General features: G+C 33.7%; 1 protein-coding gene across 1 annotated transcript; it reads left to right on the forward strand.

Moving 5' to 3' along the window:
• The first annotated feature begins 121 nt into the window (after window positions 1-121).
• On the forward strand, window positions 122-17,022 carry LOC132719344 (adhesion G protein-coupled receptor L3-like). Its single transcript, XM_060703108.1, has 23 exons — window positions 122-126; window positions 426-565; window positions 748-837; window positions 1,071-1,168; window positions 1,619-1,798; window positions 2,223-2,282; window positions 3,037-3,157; window positions 3,808-3,906; window positions 4,642-4,720; window positions 5,355-5,481; window positions 6,170-6,216; window positions 6,417-6,546; window positions 7,658-7,761; window positions 8,425-8,527; window positions 11,383-11,533; window positions 12,124-12,193; window positions 12,930-12,996; window positions 13,459-13,544; window positions 14,123-14,249; window positions 14,894-14,935; window positions 15,333-15,413; window positions 15,875-15,929; window positions 16,861-17,022. Exons 1-23 carry the CDS (start codon window positions 122-124, stop codon window positions 16,878-16,880), a joined length of 2,082 nt encoding a protein of 693 aa, XP_060559091.1. The 3' UTR covers window positions 16,881-17,022.

Below are 17,022 nucleotides of genomic sequence, written 5' to 3' on the forward strand. Positions count from 1 at the left end.
AACCCATTACTCGATATACACGCCTTTTAACGCCATTTTCACCCCCCCCTTTTTTTTGTCATCTCAAACGGTTGAAAATATGCCTTATTTAGGGCCCATATCACTTGTTTTGTTTTGAGAAATGTTGTTAGCATAATTTTTAACTGACCACTTTTTTGGCGGCGCCCCCCTATCCAAAAGATACCTCAGGGGTTGCTAGAAGGGGGATGAGCCCCGCTCATCGCCAAGAAAATTTTGAACTTGTGAGAGACTAAGAATGACCCCAAGTCGATCATAAGTTATTATCTGTATATTTTTGTATGCAAAAATGCACAATGACTTGATACGAATACAACTTCAACTATTTAATAACTTAAATGCCATAAAAATATGAAAATACATGTAAATGTTATTTATAGGAACAACAGAATTTATTGTAAATAAAGACACCGGCGAAGTCAGTCTAGCAACGGGTACACTTCTGAATCAAACTTCCTCACCAAGCTACCGGTTACTGTAATAGCCGCAGACGGTGGAACTCCTGCTTTGTCTTCAACTGTTGACGTTACTGTCAATATCATAACGGGTATGTAGACTTTTATTAAGGAAACATTCAATGTATTCCAAGTGTATTTGGCAAGATTTGAATTCTTCATGCAAGCAATAATAATGTTACCTTTTGAATATGTTTCAATAAGTCTAATAAGAATTTTAAAAGACATTTAGAATTAATAAACTATTCATGAATCGAATAATGCTATATTTAAGGATGTAGTAAGTTGCAAGACAGATATGGTAGTTGGCCAGTATCGGAGATTAATAATTCGGTTACAGTTCCATGCGAGGATTCGTACGGTGGTAAGTCGGATTCTCTAAACAATATAGTTAGGTCAGTTTCCTTTACTATTGTTTCTGTCTCATTTAAGATACTTGTGATTTGGAAACTAAAGATTTACCAAAAATAAGAACTTTTCAAATTGATAGAAAATCTGCGTTGAAGTGATTGAAATAACAATTAATTTCTTTTTGTTTCCTTAAAAATGAAAAATACTTGTGTATGTATAGAAAAAAAAACTTTCATATTTCTGCAGGAAACTATACGCGAGTTTGCGATGAAAATGGTAGTTGGGGACCGGTTACTAGTTACTGTAAAGTAAAGGACACCGTACTGACAAATCTGCAGCTACAGGTCAGGTCAATGTTTTTATTCTATTTGTCCATCCCTCAGAAAAAAATGCTTTATTAATCAGACATATCCTTAATTTATTTTCGATTAATTTTAAATGTATGATAAAATACTGATGAGTAATTCTTCAGTTGCATATTAAGTAACTCCTCTGTTGCATCTCTTCAAACGTTGATGAGTTAGAATTTTCCTGAGGGCCTACACCTGCCATCTAATCATTAGTATAAGAAACCATTTGATGTAATGTGTACATTTTGATCACCAAATGTACGCATATCCTAAACAATCCTTAATACAATACCATTTATGATGAACGATTATTCCTGTCACTCTACAGGACAAAACAGTTCTGCTATTTCCCTAAAGTGACAAATATGTCAAATATTTTGTGCTCATCTTAAAAACTATTATAACAGACACTTTGACATGAAAGTATTTTTTATCTCATTTCAGTTGAACTCTGTATCAAACGCGTCTGGAAATGCCTCTGGGGAAATAGAGAATATTTTAGAATCACTGTCTAAAATTACAGACAACCAAATAGACTCTGGAATCATAACAAACGTCACAGATATATTAAAGGGAGTCTTGAACATTGCTGATTATATGAATATTACTGACAATAGTACGGAGGTAATTAATGTTTATATAAAGCAAATATATTCAGATAAAATAAAATTATAAGGATAGCATACCAAAAGAATAAAAGATATTCCATAGCAAAACTTTCATTAATATATCCTTTACAGACGTATGAACATATACACGTTTCCAATATTCAAATACCTTGAATATAACTGCTGGTTGGAAAAATCTAGTTATTATTTGGCAAAAGTTTTTTATAATTGAAATGTTTATAAAAATTGTCGAGTTTATGTACATAAATTGTCAAGAACTTTTAAACTATTTAGACTATCAACAATTGACGGATCATGATAAAAGTGAAAAAGAAGTCTAATTGTATTACATTCAATAAATCGCCTGTTGGCATTTTTTTCTGTTTTTCATACATATTATTAATTATTATATGTGTACTCCTTATTGTTGTTTGTTCCAGTATTTTTATGAGACAATCAGTAACGTCCTGAAACCTGAAAACGAAGAAGCTTTTAAGCAGGTAATATTCACTCATTTCAAATGTACTTTACAATTTTGGTTATTATACTTCACATAATTAATGAAAAGTTATTGATACCTGCTCTAGTGTCCTGTAATAGATGGTTGACCTGTTGGTTGATTTGCCGGCAGTCTTGTATGGATGCGTCATGTTGTTGTCTGCGTTCGGCCAACGTAATTGTCCTCCTTTTATATTTGCTTTCATACTTTGTTACATTTGCCATATCTGCATAATGTAATAATTCGTAATATCACCTTGTTATATTATATTTTGGCGTAGCCTTAACCGGCAGACGTGTTTCAAAAACATTTTCTGCGTTTAGGGAAATCTCAGGTCTACAAAGGATTGACGTTGGAAAATGACCATTGCATGCGATGCAAAATTGTTACTAAGTAGTTAAAATTGTACTGGAAGAAAAGCCACATTTTTTCATTTTTCCTTTAATTTTAATCGCAAGATTATATTAGGTAAAGTAAAATGTGTTTAAGAGCCCTCTTAGGGTGATATTACGTATTTTTATTCCATTCCCGAGTTCACATCATTAAGTATTTCACCCGCAAAAAGGATGATTATATATAATAGTATCAAAATTTCTTTGCTGTACATAATTTTATTCAAGGTATATATTTTACTGTACTCACATAATTTATAATAATTTCAAGTTTTCATTTAAATGAATTTTAGTCGTAGAAAATGATCACAATATCTGTAATACGTTTTTGTTTTTTTCTGTAAGACGTTTATATAAATGCAGGCTGATGTTGACGGAAGTGTTGTTCTAGATGTAGTGGACAAGTACATGCTTTTACAACAAGAAACCAAGTGTAATAATCTAAACACCGGGGATGTCAATGAAATAGAAAACAATCATATTTGTAAGAATAAATTTTACGAGAATTTCGTATTCATATTTTTATGAATTATGTTCTGAAAAAGATATTCTTGTACTTAAAAAATCATTGATAGTATTGTTATATATACTATCTACATAAAATATCTACTCGAAGAGAAAAAATGCAACGAGTTTGTATCAGTTTTAGCAACAGAAGTTGAAATACTTAAAATTTTATATCATGAAAATTTTTAATAAAGTTTTTAGAGAGCTTGAATACCATAACTTTTGTATACTACAATCTTCTTAATAGTAATCTGTAGTAAATAAAAAATATAATAATTTTCTTAAACAAATGAAAGATAGTGAAAAAAAAAAATAGTTCATCATAGTTTCGAAAGGGCTTTCGTATAAAATCTTCAGGAAAATATCAAAATAAGATTTAAAAAATATTCTTTTATGATCATTAACCATTACCCTGTCGCAACCGAAAGTGATAAGCATTTGCCGGACAAGCAATCTAACCACGCTTTATACTTTTGGCTAATCAACTTTTAATTTTCATCTTGAATTACCTAGAATTGATAAGGGAAAGTTAACAAAATAGAAGCTGGATTAGCTCATTTCAAACATTCAGTTGTTTAAGGTTTCAGATTCAATTCATAATTCACATTTGCTTTTCATTTTGTAAAGATACAGAAATTGGTAGAATATCTGGAGAAGTTTTATTTCCTAACATCAAGCGGAGCGAAACAAACATTGATATAATGGAAAACACTCTCACAAATTTAGGTAGTGAAGGCACTTTTATTTCTTAACAAACATATTATTTGATATCATGATGGATAATTATGCAATGTTTATTTATTTTTTGAAAAATTATAAGACGAAAATCATTGCTAAATCGGAATCAGGCTAAAATACAGATTGCAATTGCCACAACCGCCCATGAATACGCTCAATGAAGCCGAGTCTGGAGCACATTCAATTTGTGGCGTCTTGGATTCCATTTCTTGTTCATGATATGCATATATTTCAGGGTTTCTAATAGTGATGATATTAAAAAAACAACTATGTAATTGATGGTACAGGTGTAAATATAACTGAATTATAAATGAATTTAGTAAGAAGAAAGCTACAATGTGTTAAAAGCGAGGTCGAAATGAGGTTTCAGAAATGTGGTTATAGATGTGTTGTAACCATAAAAACATGTTAAAATAATTATGTAAAATAATACAGCAAGCTTTTATTATAGCTGTAAACATAATTTGAATACGTTTATTTAGTGATATTGGAAGTAAATAAGTTGATTTCTTTATGCGATGAATGACAAGCTAGCCGAATGCGACTAGTATATTTATTACTTCTTTTTGTTGTTTTTGAATTAACATTTCTGTGTTTGTAGTTATCTTTGGAAATATATAACAATAATATTTTGATCACTAAAAGTAACGTACGAGTCTATTCTCTTCACTGTTCTGTATTTGTTAAGAAGCTATTGGCTTGAGTGTCAGTCTGTCGTTTAAGGTATAACAAACGTGTGTTTCGGAGGCGCCTACTACAATTCCCTTGGTAATGTTATGGAGAATCAAGTGACACTTGAAGGGTATGAAAACACATGCTGGTGAAAATACAAATATTTATCTATCCCTGCAAACGTTTTATGACTTATTGAAATATCGTGTTCTAGACAAGTAAGAAATGATAAGTAAACAAACAAGAGCAAAGTTGTATGTAAATCTACATATTGGTGTTGATGATGGCATTTTATAAGTCTCGAGATCACAGAGGAAATTACTCTCCTTTTATTAATGCCATTAGCTTGTTTGTATTGTTCTCTTTTTTCACATTAACATCATTAACATAAACAGTGATGGTTTGTTTTCTTTTCATGAAAAAAAAATGTGTACCTTATTTTTACCTTATTTTTTACTTCATTTACTATGTCATTTGACTAGTTATGTCAACTTTTTGTGTGAATATTATTGAATGAACATATTGTTTATCAATCATATGACACTTAAAAGAAAGAGTTTTCATTTTGCAAAGAACAGCTTTATGTTAGAAATTGTCTAAACATAGATAAAACTAATGAAAATTCGGATTTACAAGTAATAAATATTTATATTTTTATCAAAGGAGCAAATGTTTATATCATTTGTGATATACATATTGTTACTGTATTGCTATTTTGATAATGATATCTAAATGTTTTTAATATCTTTATGTTTAATTATGAGACAAGGGAGTGCATTACCCACGGGGGAAGTAAATTCTGACATCATATCTCTTCAACTACTAACAGACCCAGGTGTCTCGCTAGATAATTTGGACCCACCTGTTCGTATTACATTCACACTTATAAATGTAAGTATCTTAATATGTACGATTGTGTGTTTATAGTAGTCTAATCGTATTCATGAAATAAGCAGCTATATATGAAAGAGTATTAATTGTGTTTTGTGTAAATCAGAAATTTGTATTGGGTGTGTTTTGTATTGTTGTTGTTTTATGTTGTATGTTGTTTTTTTTTTTTTTTTTTTTTTTTTTTTTGGGGGGGGGGGGTGTTAAAATAATAAGGGTTTTAAAAATCTAAGAAAGTTGTTGTATACTTGTAATAGAGATAATGTTCTAAATTCACTCTGGCACTGTAAATAGCATATAACACCTCTTTTGTACTTTTACTGTCGGAAAAAGACATCAGGCGCTTCTCGATGCATTATTTCGTCCGCGAGATGTCACATGAGAAGTCTAAAGCAGATTAAAACAGCTATTTATTTGGTTTTATTGTAACGAAAGTAGCAGGAATATTTTAAAAACAGTGTTAACATGTGTTCTAAAATAGAAAGAACAGAGTCCCTTTAGAATACCTAAAATGGCAAATTTAGTTTGACTGAGTCTCTTCGTGGACAGCAGTAATAAACGCAAGCTACCGCCCACGCCCCTGAACACTGGCAACTATCTGCAAAAGGACACTGCTAACAAGTACTGTAGATAAAACATGTTATGCCAAACTCTAAACCGATATGTAAAATCAGTTATATGTCTTTTTCAGGGTACTTATACTGATCCAATCTGCGTATTTTGGGATTACAACATAACGTAAGTAAATAAATACTGCTATAATTACATTGAACGTTTTACTTAAGTCTACGGGGAAGAATATTCAGTGTAACTGATAAGCATTTGAAAATGAAGATTGCTTAATGAAATGGCATTTTAAGTATTTTACTTTTTGTAAATCCATTACAATATTGATAAGTATCTGTATGCTAAATTTTCTCTCATGATTAAATCATTAGAACTGGGCAAAGCAAGAGAGGTGCATGGTCATCAAAGGGATGTGTTTTAGAAGAAATAACAAATGTGACGGCAAAATGTGCTTGCAGTCATCTTACAAATTTCGCCATCTTGATGAGTCCATCCAAAATTGTAAGTTACTATATGTGTATATTCATCAAAAAGCAGTAACTTAGATGAAGCCATAAATGAACGTATTAATTCCCATAAAGTATTACCTGCTTGTCGGTGGTTATGTGTTGCTGGGTCCTGTGGGTGTGTGTTCTTCGAACGCTGCACTTGCTGGTTGATTTTGGTTTTTCAATAAAGGACTTAATCATATTCAGCCTGCAGCAATTTTAACGTATTGGCGTTTTTAAGGGATTCTCTTTTTTCTCTCTCTATCTTAAGAAGGTACATGTAGTTGAATATAAATACAAAAAGTAACTAGTTTCAGTGCATTAATTGATAAAAATCAATACTTCATATTATGAAGAATTGTTATTTTAATCGTAAGTCATTATAAAATGGTTAATAAAATCGTTATACAAGATACATAATTATATAACAAAATATGTTTAACCGTTTGTCATTAAAAAACCAACAACATAAGTACTGAAAATAAATGGCATATGATAAAATTCAGATCGTTTCATATGTCACACAAACTAAATGTATAAAGTTTCAAAATTAAATTGCTGGTGAGGATAATCCATTTGTCATATTCCTTGCAAGCTCTTTAGAGAATGAACAATATATGTAATTTTAAGAACAACACAAAACTCTCTCAAAGCAATATTGTCATTGTATACAGTATATAGAGTCTTGAACTCTTGAAACATGTAATTACTACCGGAAACACTGACGGCATCTACCACTTCATAATATGAGCTGCGTCACGACAAAACCAACATAGTGCGTTTGCGACCAGCATGGATCCAGACCAGCATGCGCATCCGCGCAGTCTGATCAGGATCCATGCTGTTCGCTATCAGTTTCTCTACTTGTTATAGGGTTTGTAAGCGAACAGCATGGATCCTGATCAGATCGCGCGGATGCGCAGGCTGGTCTGGATCCATGCTGGTCGCAAACGCACTATGTTGGTTTTGTCGTGACGCGGCTCATATCATGTTCCTGTTTTGCATAAAATAGAGATACAGACCAGTGATAACATATTAGACAGTATCAAATTACAATAATAAAAGAGAAATGTCCTTGTTGTTGTTTAATTGACGACCAATTGGTGTTTTGTTTTCTCTTTCAGTCTGCCCATCACTCTTTGATACTTGGTATAATATCTGCCGTAGGCTGTACAATATCGATGATATGTCTGGTGCTGACAATCATTGCTCATCGAATTGTTTGGAGGTAGTTTTTGCGGGTTTTTTTAAATATTTATTTTCATTTTAAATTATTTTGTAAAGGTGTATTATAGCAACTATCATATATATTTGTGTCATAATGCGATTAATACAAAACGGTTCCCTTAAATATCCATTCAATCAATTGTAAGCGTAAGTATGAACCCATGTTCATATTTTACAACAGTAGATCTTTCATTTCTCCTCTCTTTAGATATTATCACTAATGTTTTTCGCCAGACGGTTCATCATTTATGCAGCTATAAAAGTACATATGAGCCGCGTCACGACAAAACCAACATAGTGCGTTTGCGACCAGCATGGATCCAGACCAGCCTGCGCATCCGCGCAGTCTGATCAGGATCCATGCTGTTCGCTTACAAACCCTATTACAAGTAGAGAAACTGATAGCGAACAGCATGGATCCTGATCAGACTGCGCGGATCCGCAGAATGATCTGGACCCATGTTGGTCGCAAACGCATAACGTTGGTTTTGTCGTGACGCGGCTCATATATGCCCTGCATAATGAGATCATAGGCTTATAAACTACGTTCATTGCAAGCTATTATTCTTTTGCGATTTTATCCCTTATTTCATTGTTTTGTGATTATTGCTATGTCAAGTGTTTTCAAAGTATAACGACTATTTTATTTTATCTGTTATTTTAGTGTTGTACGCAGTAATAGGACTATAACTTTGATGCATTTATGTGTGGCACTGCTGCTCGCATTCGGTGTGTTCCTGGCAGGCGTGAACAGAACTGAGAGCCGGGTAAAGTGACTTTTCATTGTTGTAATATTTTTCTGGTCCTTCTCTGATTCCAACACTTGTAAGTACTGAAAATTGAGTACTGCTCAAGCCGGTGCTAGGGCCAGGAGGGATGTTACTCATTTTCAGTATCCCTCATGTACAGACTCACTCAAACCGAGTCTGCAATTTTCATGAAATTTTGTTTTGATTTATGCTTCCGAGGTATCGCACTTTTCAGGGTTTTTTTGTTGAAGAGCTTTATCCTTATAAAAAAGCTTCAAAAATATAATCTGAAAAATAAATTGATGTCCAAAGGGCAATGAATACAAATATATGTGTAAAGATTTTTGATCAAGTCCGTTTGAAAATATATTCCTGAAAACATAAAAAGCTCATCAAAACAATTAATCCAGGGATTCTGGTTAACCTACAAATCAATTCTGAAAGGTACATTCTGTGAAATTGAGCTTCTTTGCGAACCAGCAATTTGTTTAAAGAAATATACAGTTTTTAAAGAGACTATTCAGCCCCGCGCTTACAATTTTTTCTTTTTTGTCTTGTTACTTTTATAGCTCCATTTTCCCGATTTTGATGCAGGCTTTTGTCTTCCAGATCCAAAGCATTCAGCCAAGATATGTCTATAATTTTCCTGACAACCGTGAAAATTTGCAGACTTATTTCTGTCAAAACACAGACTAGCAAATTACTTAAATTGATTTTATACATTTATCTTATGTTGGCACAGACTTAAAGTAATAAATTTCTTCAGGTCATTAAGTTAATGTTGCTTTTTCAGTCGACATTCCTACCGCGTTAAACATTACTATCACCACACCATAATAGATTAAAGTGCTTTACAATAAAATTTAATGCAATGCACATTATTTCGCCCAATGCTATATAATCAAATGATATGATGTAAAATTATTACGATGCAATGCAATTTACAGATGTACAAAAATAATGGGTCTAGCAATACAAACTTGATAATATATTTCTAAATCGTTTTAAAAAGTCGCGAGTTTGTTTTATTTTCACATAGTTTTTGACAGATTTTTCCAAAAAAAAAAAGTATAAAATTTCTAAATCTGCCATGCGCATGTTCACTAACTTTGTGTACATCTTCCATTAAGAGTAATTTTAAGTTTGTTTTAATGACGGCATTAGTATTGTTATAACATTTACTGTGAGCATCATTTCAACGCAGTCCTGCTGCAATGTCGAGAATTAGTTGAGGCTCATATATGTAATAAAAAATGTCATTTATTTTACTGTTACATGCACTTTGTACTCTTTCTAGTTAAAAGAATTGTCAAAAGCTAAGACAATCGTTTGTTTTAAATTGTACTGATGATATATTATTCTTCCCAGTGAATCACGAGAAATCGGTATTTTCCTAATATGAAGGATTTTTATATTTCGGTTTATTATTCGATAAATGTACTTGTCTGTGTTTTATTTAATATGCGTATTAACATTGGGAGTTATTATCTACTGAATAACAGTCAAACACTTTCAAGGTCGGCCAATGCGGAAAAGAATTTACAAAAATTTCAGACTCGAGTTGATTTAGCTGGAAAATGCAAACTACCTCCAATGCCTGCATGCGCCAGTTTATACAAACTACCTCCAATGCCTGCATGCGCCAGTTTATACAGACTACCTCCAATGCCTGCATGCGCCAGTTTATACAGACTACCTCCAATGCCTGCATGCGCCAGTTTATACAGACTACCTCCAATGCCTGCATGCGCCAGTTTATACAGACTACCTCCAATGCCTGCATGCGCCAGTTTATACAAACTACCTCCAATGCCTGCATGCGCCAGTTTATACAGACTACCTCCAATGCCTGCATGCGCCAGTTTATACAGACTACCTCCAATGCCTGCATGCGCCAGTTTATACAGACTACCTCCAATGCCTGCATGCGCCAGTTTATACAGACTACCTCCAATGCCTGCATGCGCCAGTTTATACAGACTACCTCCAATGCCTGCATGCGCCAGTTTTATACAGACTACCTCCAATGCCTGCATGCGCCAGTTTATACAGACTACCTCCAATGCCTGCATGCGCCAGTTTATACAGACTACCTCCAATGCCTGCATGCGCCAGTTTATACAGACTACCTCCAATGCCTGCATGCGCCAGTTTATACAGACTACCTCCAATGCCTGCATGCGCCAGTTTATACAGACTACCTCCAATGCCTGCATGCGCCAGTTTATACAGACTACCTCCAATGCCTGCATGCGCCAGTTTATACAGACTACCTCCAATGCCTGCATGCGCCAGTTTATACAGACTACCTCCAATGCCTGCATGCGCCAGTTTATACAGACTACCTCCAATGCCTGCATGCGCCAGTTTATACAGACTACCTCCAATGCCTGCATGCGCCAGTTTATACAAACTACCTCCAATGCCTGCATGCGCCAGTTTATACAAACTACCTCCAATGCCTGCATGCGCCAGTTTATACAAACTACCTCCAATGCCTGCATGCGCCAGTTTATACAAACTACCTCCAATGCCTGCATGCGCCAGTTTATACAAACTACCTCCAATGCCTGCATGCGCCAGTTTATACAAACTACCTCCAATGCCTGCATGCGCCAGTTTATAACAGAACTCGACATTTAAGAATTAAAATGGTTTAGAATTAAGAATTAAAACCAGCATATGTTTTAAGTGTTAGTATGCAAAATGTGATGATAATAATGATAATAATAATAAAAGTGATGATGATGATGATGATAATAATAATAATAATACAAATGTAATAATAATAATGATGATGAAGATGATGATGATGATGATCACAGCTTGACAAAAAATGTATTTGATATAAATTTTATTGATTTTTTTTTCAGGTGGCGTGTATCATCATTGCTGCGCTTATCCAGTTCTTGTTCTTAGCTGTTTTCTTTTTAATGTTGTTTATTGGTGTTGAAATATTGTTGAGTGTTGTGCAAGTTTTTGGAAGTAGGTTTCGATTATCACGGTTACTTCCCTTGGCTTGGCGTAAGATGTTATATTTTCCCTATATATATATATACGCATACATTTTTTCTTATTATTGATGATGCATGTTGAGTTTTCCTGTTGTTTAAATCACACGATATAACCGCCTACGTGGTCGAGGGGTTAGAGTCGACCAGTTACCTCTCTGGCGTGGGTTCGATCCCCGGGAGATGCTTTGGTAGTTTAGCGCGGAGGAAGGTAGTCTAGTACTGGTGTAACTCTCCAGGAACGATGGTTAGGAAACTACCCGCCTATATGATTGGAATACTGTTGGGAAAAGGCGTAAAATGAAACAAATAAACAAACAAATCACACGTTATTTTCTGCTTTCCTTTTTTTCCCTTTGCAAATTTTGATTTTTCGTCGACAATCTTATGCAGTAGATATTCTAGTCGCATTTACTTCTTTGAATCATGCATGTATATTTATATTTCGCATGCAATTCGTTTACAACAGCGGCTTATTTTTCTTAATTTATTAGTGTGAGTTTTTTCTATTGATATTTTTGGTATTTTAATGTAGGAATGAACTTTTTACAGGGTGGATTAAGTAGGTACTTTTGTACAGTTTCAAGCTGTTTTAATTTTCAGTTGCACCTCTTGTTATTGTCGGAGTTTCATTGGGCGTCACTAAAACAGAAGGCTACGGAAATAAAAAATTGTAAGTCCAAGTAATAAAGATTTTTTTATCATTTGTTCACAAGTAATACAAAGCTTTTGGCAATAAAGCTGTATTATTTTTCAATTGTCTGGATGTTTTGCTATGCTGCTTCAAGTTATATTGCATCTATTGAGAATGGTAATGTGATGTACTTTACTCGTACAACATTTTACGACTCCGTAAAATTGTTATTATACGCCCGTCTGTGCATATAAAATGCAAATAGACTGTTCTTAGCTGTAAATATAACCTCGATTCTTGTCAATGTAAAACACTTTGTGATTGGTCATTTTTCTGCGTATTTCTTGAACACGTGACCATATACACTAAGAATGTTATATGTATCAAAACGGACCCTTATTAAGAGTATCCAATGCAAAGGTCATTTATGTCTCAGAATTGCTATTATTTTTATTTTTCAAAAACTATTTTATTTTCGGAAGCTTTTTACAGTTTCCAAAAATGTACCCATTTGTTACGATAATTCATACCTATTTTCATCTCTAGTTCATCTGGCAGTTAAAGTGAATTGGTATTTTGTTAGGACTTTGTTTACATTTTGCCACCTTTACAACACATAACTGCGTGTTCAGGCCGGGCTACTTTTTTCAAACATGCTCTAAATCTATAATTAGACATTATTACATTATTATACACGTACGACATGCCTAAAGGATTGAAATCATATAGATTTCTGAGGCATAATGTGCCTTTAAATGATATTCATAAATTTCAGTTGTTGGCTGGACATAGATTCCGGACTTATTTGGTCATTTATAGGACCTGCCGCAGCTGTTATCTTGGTAAGTAACGTTACAGTCAAATTGTTACACTTTCCTATAATAAGTTCAATTTTACTATTGTGATTTTAACACTTTGAAAAACAGGGAAATATCTGGTATAGGGGAGAGCACTTAAGAGTAATGAATTGTTAGGTGCCGGCCCGGTTTGATTGAGTTTGAGAGTATATTGGTTGTTTATACTTCAAACATGCCTCCTTTCATCGGTTTAAGCTGTATGAAATATTCAACACCTAAAAAAAATTAGATTCAGTTATCCAGAAAGAACAAAAATCAATAATATTGAGATGAAGTATGGGCGATATTTTGCAGCACTTTACAGTACGTGTTTATGTTTAAACTTAAAAAAATTTTAGAATGTGTATTACCCACTTGAGTCATCACAGAATCTTCTATAGATGCCTATCTACTTAATATAAAGTATGTACTTTAATCAGTAGTTCAATTAGTTTTTTTTTTCTACAGGTCAATGTAATTATAATTGTGATCGTCTTCAAGAAAATGGCATCCGCAACGTTTGTGAAGTCCAAAACATCAACCACAAAATTAAAGTGAGTCAATATTTACAAATACATACAAATATTATGTATTAAAAATAGAATCACTGATTCAAATAATAAAATTGACAATGGTCAAAGAACAACAGATTAAATGCCAACCTCGCCATTGTTTATCACTTTCATTATCAATGGTTTATGAACAGATACAGTACAAAAATATACCTTGAAGCAGATTAGATTATTTTTTTTACATAAAAGCGAATTACGCCTATTATTATCTTGCAAAATAAAGAAAATCAGTTGCGTAGAGTGGAATTCGAACCCAATACCTCTTGAATTCTACTCGTATCCTAAGCGAGCATGTTACCCCTGGACCTCAGTTTGATTCGAATCCCAGAGCCCTTCCATCGTACTACTCGCATCCAAAGCGAGCATGTTACCCCTAGACCCCAGACTTCCAGTATGAAAGAATTTCCACAAGGCTTTGCAAAAAATCGTCCGTAATGTATACTGCAATACTAGTATGCCATTCTATGGGACAAAAATCACCCACTTTACGTATACAGTACACTCGTATATAATTGAAATGTTGTTGATTTTTTTGTAGTTGTTTATTTTTTCATTTACAGAACCTGGCTTCACAGTTTATGCGTGTTACTTCCTATGTTGGGGATAACATGGTTGTTTGGTTTGTTGTCTGTGAACAGCGACATGTTCATACTGCAGTATTTCTTCAGCATTTTCAATTCTTTGCAGGTAAAATTGAAGTGTATGCCATGCTCAGTTAAAATTTCATGTATAGTGCAGTGTTCAAAGTAGTCATTTGTAATAATCCGAAAAACGCAAGTTTACATGTTAAGTTCATTTCCATTCGTTTCTCTTTCTTTCATCCCTTAAAAATGCCAAGATTCGAACCCACAATGGTTAAAGTCAAGTAAAACGATATCATAAACTTCACTATTCTGCAAAGATGTCCCATTTTCTATTTCTTATTCAGTTATTTAAAATGTAAATACATGTATAAAGCATTGCATTGTTACTTTTATATATAGAATAGGAAAATGTTTACCGTATATTATATATTACACTTAAAATGATTCCGCACAACTTGGGACAAAAAATTGTCTAAAATATACAACAACACAGAGATGTTTAATATTGTTATTTATTTCAGGTTGTATGCTTCAATATATTCAAAACCATTTATCATTTAAGGGAAATTGTCATAATATGTACTGACTGAATATATATATATTTAGCGACCAGTGCAGAGTGCAGAGTGCAGACGATGATCAGACGACACACATGTTACGGCTTATCTTCGTCTGCACTGGTCACGTGGGCAGATTCTGTTCCCTGCAGCAGTCTTAGAATTTAACATACAAATTATTATATTTCAGGGTTTATTTATATTCTTGTTTCACTGCGTCTTCAACAGACAGGTGAGCCTTATTTTATCTTTTCTAATCGTTCGTTTTTAGAATTTTTCTAAAACAAATATCATCTCCTTAATTATACTCGTAAAATAGCTTTGTACAAAATCAAAATACAGGAAGACAAATCCGTTAACTAAAATCAATTTGTGAAAGTGTTAGAATCTAAGCTAGCATATGAAAATGTGGTATCCATAAAGTGTGTTGTATGTTTTAAACCTTAAAAGCTGCATGCCTCCAGATGAACCCAACTATTTCAAGAAAATCAAACTTAAGAAAAAAGTATCGAGATTTTAAGTAAAAAGATTTAAGATAAAAGTAATATTTTCCATATTATGTACGATTTATCTGGAGGCGTGCCGCTTTGAAACTTTGTTTTTGTTTTTGTGCATAACCTTTATTTCAGATCCGCCAGGCACTCACACATAGAAAAGAACGCAGACGAACGTTGGCCTCGTTTGAATCTGAGATTAGGAACACAACCAAGGTATACATTTTACATGACAAACATGCTAACATTAATCAAGTTCAGCATTTTCATTGTACCCTTAAATACTGCAGTTTAACAGTCAGTAGTACTTCAATTATTAAATATTCTAACAAAGTATGTAAAGTTACTTGAAACAAATTATTTGCGAATTTCACATCTATCATGAACTTTGCGCAGAATTGATTTTCTTCTATACATTTGGAAGACCAATGTAAAATATATGAGCCGCGTCATGACAAAACCAACATAATGCGTTTGCGACCAGCATAGATAGCTATCAGTTTCCCTACTTGTAATAGAGTTGGTAAGCGAACAGCATGGATCCTGATCAGACTGTGTGGATGCACAGGCTGGTCTGGATCCATGCTGGTCGCAAACCCATTATGTTGGTTTTGTCATGGCGCGGCTCAATTATGATATTTCCTGACTTTCCTATGATAACTTTGTTATATTTACAGGACGAACATTCTAAAAGTGCTCCTGATCCAGTTAAAAAGACCGGCCCATCAACAAGTGAGTACTCAATCACTTTAACCAATCTATTTGAAACTTAAATTGACAGAATAAACAGTAATGAAAATCATTTTATATGAGCTGCGCCATGACAAAACCAACATAATGCGCTGGCGACCAGCATGGATCCAGATCAGCCGATGCGCGCAGTCTAACCAGAACCCATATTGTTCGCTATTAGTTTCTCTACGTGTTATAATGTTGGTTTTGTTATGTCGCGGCTCACATGTTAAGGATAAGGCATGTTTTTCACTTTGTTGTGTTATTTTCCTGTAAATGCAATAAATTGTTCATTACAAAACGATCGACCATTTCTGATCAAGTCCGAAACAGTGCCACAGTGCGTGACTATTTTCTTACCTTTTCGAAAATAACCAAAGGTAATAAAGAAAGGTACCAATCTGAACGTCTTCGGCTATTGTTTATAACAATTTATCCGAAGACTGACGTAAAGGGTCGAAAAGTTACGATTGTAAAGGCACTGAGCTTTAAACCGAAATTGATTGTTGAGAGGCAAGCGATACCTTAACCCTTTAACTGCTGAATTTCTAACATGGACTTGCCCAGCTTTCATTTGTGTGCTGATTATCAATTATGAGGATATCAAGATGAAGATATCAAGTTCCTCTGGCAAACTGCGCCACAATACAACCTGTCCTGGTGTTTGTAGATGGCAAAGACCACTTTCAGTTCCAGCATGTTAAGGGTTAACCATTTGTTTCAGAGGCCCGGAAACCAATTGTTATTTCCCTCCTTCCAGTGCTCCAGAGAACATGAACATATAGAAACAATACTAGTACACAATTTAATTACATGTAACGAAGTTTTACTCAAGGGAGATAAATATGCTTGCTTACAATTACATTAATACTAATGCACTTACCTCCCTTACTTCAAAATTTTGATATTCAATATTAACTATTTTTTTCAGGATTTGAAGATGTTGATTAACAGTGCATAGTTTGCATGATGAAAACTGCTTACACGGAAATATCACAGATATAGGAGTGTTGAATTGACATTATAATAATCATGTTCTTAATAAAAACATATACTTAAGTATTTGTATATATGTTCTGGAATGTTACAAGAT

The sequence above is a fragment of the Ruditapes philippinarum genome, unplaced genomic scaffold (genome assembly GCF_026571515.1).
Source record: "Ruditapes philippinarum isolate M1 unplaced genomic scaffold, ASM2657151v2 ctg1908_1_1_1_1, whole genome shotgun sequence".
Lineage (NCBI taxonomy): Eukaryota > Metazoa > Mollusca > Bivalvia > Venerida > Veneridae > Ruditapes > Ruditapes philippinarum.